This window comes from Chenopodium quinoa, unplaced genomic scaffold (genome assembly GCF_001683475.1).
Source record: "Chenopodium quinoa cultivar QQ74 unplaced genomic scaffold, ASM168347v1, whole genome shotgun sequence".
Classification (NCBI taxonomy): domain Eukaryota; kingdom Viridiplantae; phylum Streptophyta; class Magnoliopsida; order Caryophyllales; family Amaranthaceae; genus Chenopodium; species Chenopodium quinoa.
The window spans coordinates 1,631,561-1,634,372 of NW_018744858.1; the positions used below are offsets into that span (position 1 = coordinate 1,631,561).

The window sequence follows — 2,812 nt, forward strand, 5'->3', positions numbered from 1 at the left end:
TTTTAAGCACCTAAAAAATCAAGGTTACAATAGGAAATTTTAGGTTTTAGGTTTTTGTTTGTTATGCGCAGAACATAGACAATAATATATAAAACATAAATGAGTAATGAATAATATGTTATCTCTTCTGATTTATTAATTTTCTATCCTGATTATTATTGGATGTACAATGATGGAAAAGCACTCACCTTGTATCTATTGCGTGCTTAGGAGTTTTTGATATGTTTCCTCGAGACGTGTTTGATGAAAGGTGGGTTGGAGAGAGATCAATGATGATTTATTGAGGAGGAAAATCATCAAGAGGGTGAAAGACGGTAGTTTATTGAAGAGGAAAATCATCAAGAGGTTTATTGTCTTATTTTGTAGGAACTTAATAAAACAATATTTTTGTTGAGAGGAGGAAATCTAAATTTCCCCATAAACATTGTCTCTTTTATTATCGTGTTTTGCTAATTATTTAATTTTGTGTTTGAGGGTGAGTTCTCAAATTGTTTCATTGCACACTTCCATTATAACAATGAGATTTGTTTTGGAAAAAGATATATTGTATCTTTTATTTATTTCTATCTTTTATGCTTTCCTAGTTAAATGAGGATTGTAATTAGGAAGCTAGATAGATTTTAGGTATGTATAAACAATCTAGGATTATTAAGGCTTGAGGAGCAAGTAAAATATCCTAATTGATGTGGGTTTCTAGGTTAGCCTATATTCAATGGCGGAGGTAGAGGGGTACAATGGGGGACAGCTGTCCCCCCACTTAAAAAAAATTCAAATTATTAAAAAGAATAAAAATAAAAATAAACTTGCACAACACGCACAAAGGCATAAGCTGTCACTGATCCACAAAGAAAGAGACAAAAAGTAAAATGTGACATCACATATAAGACAAATAATATAAAGAATAAATCAATAAAATTTACTAAAAGACAAAAAAAAGAAGTTTAAAAAATCATAAGCCTTTTACAATTCCACCACTGTACTCCACGATTCCACGTTTGACGACTGACGTCACACTCACAATCCATGGCTCTGCTGCCCGACGTCGACGACCTATAACCACCAGTCCAACACCGACATCTCACCGGCACACCAGGCAGGCAGGCACCACAAAAAATCAAAAATCAATTTGTTTTTTTTTTATTTTTCCCAAAATTCATAGTAACTTCTAATTTTAAATTAACCCTCTAAGCCCTAAATCTTTTTTTTTAATTGTTTAACTGCTAATTTTTTTAAAGTGTCAATTGTTTAAATCCTAATTTTTTTTTAATGGTTAATTGTTTGAATTCCAATGTTTAGTTAGGGTTGTCAAATTATTCACTTTATAACTTGTTATTTGTGTTAAATTGTTTGGTAATTTGGATTGTATGATATGAATATACGATGATAATTGAATTATTATTGATTCATTGTTTTCATTCTTATTGATTAAATTAGGACATGTCAAACAATTCACTTAATTCAAACAAGTCCAAGACAAAAAGAAAACAACCCGATTTTCGACAATTCATGTTTAAAAGAATGAAATCTCAAGGAAATGAACCCGCTTCATTTAGCTCCCCTGAAACTCAAGAAAATGTTGTAGAAATTGGTGGGGGTACAAGTTCTATTAATGTACCACCAGAGAAGGAAGAATTGATATATGATGTTGAACTTCTTCCTCATGATCCGGGAAAAAGAATGAACATAATGGATTATCCCCCAAATAAAAGAAATGCGGTGAGGAGAGCTTATATTCTCAAAAAACCTTGTCAACCAAAAACTCACAACTTCCCTCAAAGACAAGTAGGAGGTTTACGTCGTTTTAGTGTGAATTGGTTCAACAAATGGGATTGGCTTGAGTATAGCATTGAAAAAGATGCCGCATTTTGTTTTGTATGTTAATTGTTCAAAGGTGAAGTTGAAAATAACATGGGAGTGATGCATTTGTTGATGGAGGGTTTAGGAAATGGAATAATTCGAAACGATTTGAGAATCATGTTGGTGGAATTAAGAGTGCTCATAATCTTTCTTATGAGAAGTATGTGAATTTAAAAGATGGGAAAAATAAATCAATTTTGAATATGTTTGAAAAGGCAAGTAAGGTTATTAAAAATGAATATTATATTCGTTTGAATGCATCTTTAACTTGTTTAAGGTTTCTTTTGGGGCGAGGTTTGGCATTTCGTGGGCATGATGAAAGTGATGAGTCTCATAATAGGGGTAATTTCATTGAGCTATTGAAATGGTTAGGAGAAAAGGTTAAGGAAGTAGGTGATCATACTCTTGAAAATGCACCCGAAAATTGTCAAATGACTACTCCCCCGATCCAAAAAGACATTATTAATTGTTATGCAAAAGAAACAACTAAGTGCATAATTGAAGATATTGGTGATGATTACTTTGCTATATTGGTCGATGAGTCAAGTGATGTGTCCCAGAAAGAGCAACTAGCTCTTGTGTTTGCGCTTTGTTGATAGAGATAGTGGAAAGGTAATGGAGAGATTTTAAGGCATTGTTCATGTTGGTGATACTACCGCTTTATCTCTTAAAGATGCAATTAAGTCACTAGTTGTGGAATATTCATTGAGTCCATCTATGATAAGAGGACAAGGGTATGATGGGGCTAGTAATATGAAGGGTGAAATAAATGACCTTAAGACTTTGATTATGAATGATACTCCAAGAGCCTACTACGAACATCGTTTTGCTCATCAACTTCAACTAACACTAGTTGTCGTTGCTAAAAGGAATGATAGTTGTGGTTAGCTTTTTGAAATACTTGAAAACTTGTTAGATGTTGTTGGAGTTTCTTGCAAGAGAAGAGAAATGATTC

The 2,812-nt window shown here is 32.8% G+C and overlaps 1 protein-coding gene across 1 annotated transcript; it reads left to right on the forward strand.

The window, feature by feature from the left end:
• Window positions 1-1,518: 1,518 nt before the first annotated feature.
• LOC110704726 lies at window positions 1,519-2,453 on the forward strand. The gene is made up of 3 exons (XM_021882534.1): window positions 1,519-1,838; window positions 1,943-2,017; window positions 2,135-2,453. The coding sequence occupies exons 1-3, from the start codon at window positions 1,519-1,521 to the stop codon at window positions 2,451-2,453; spliced, it is 714 nt and encodes a 237-aa protein (XP_021738226.1).
• Window positions 2,454-2,812: the final 359 nt, after the last annotated feature.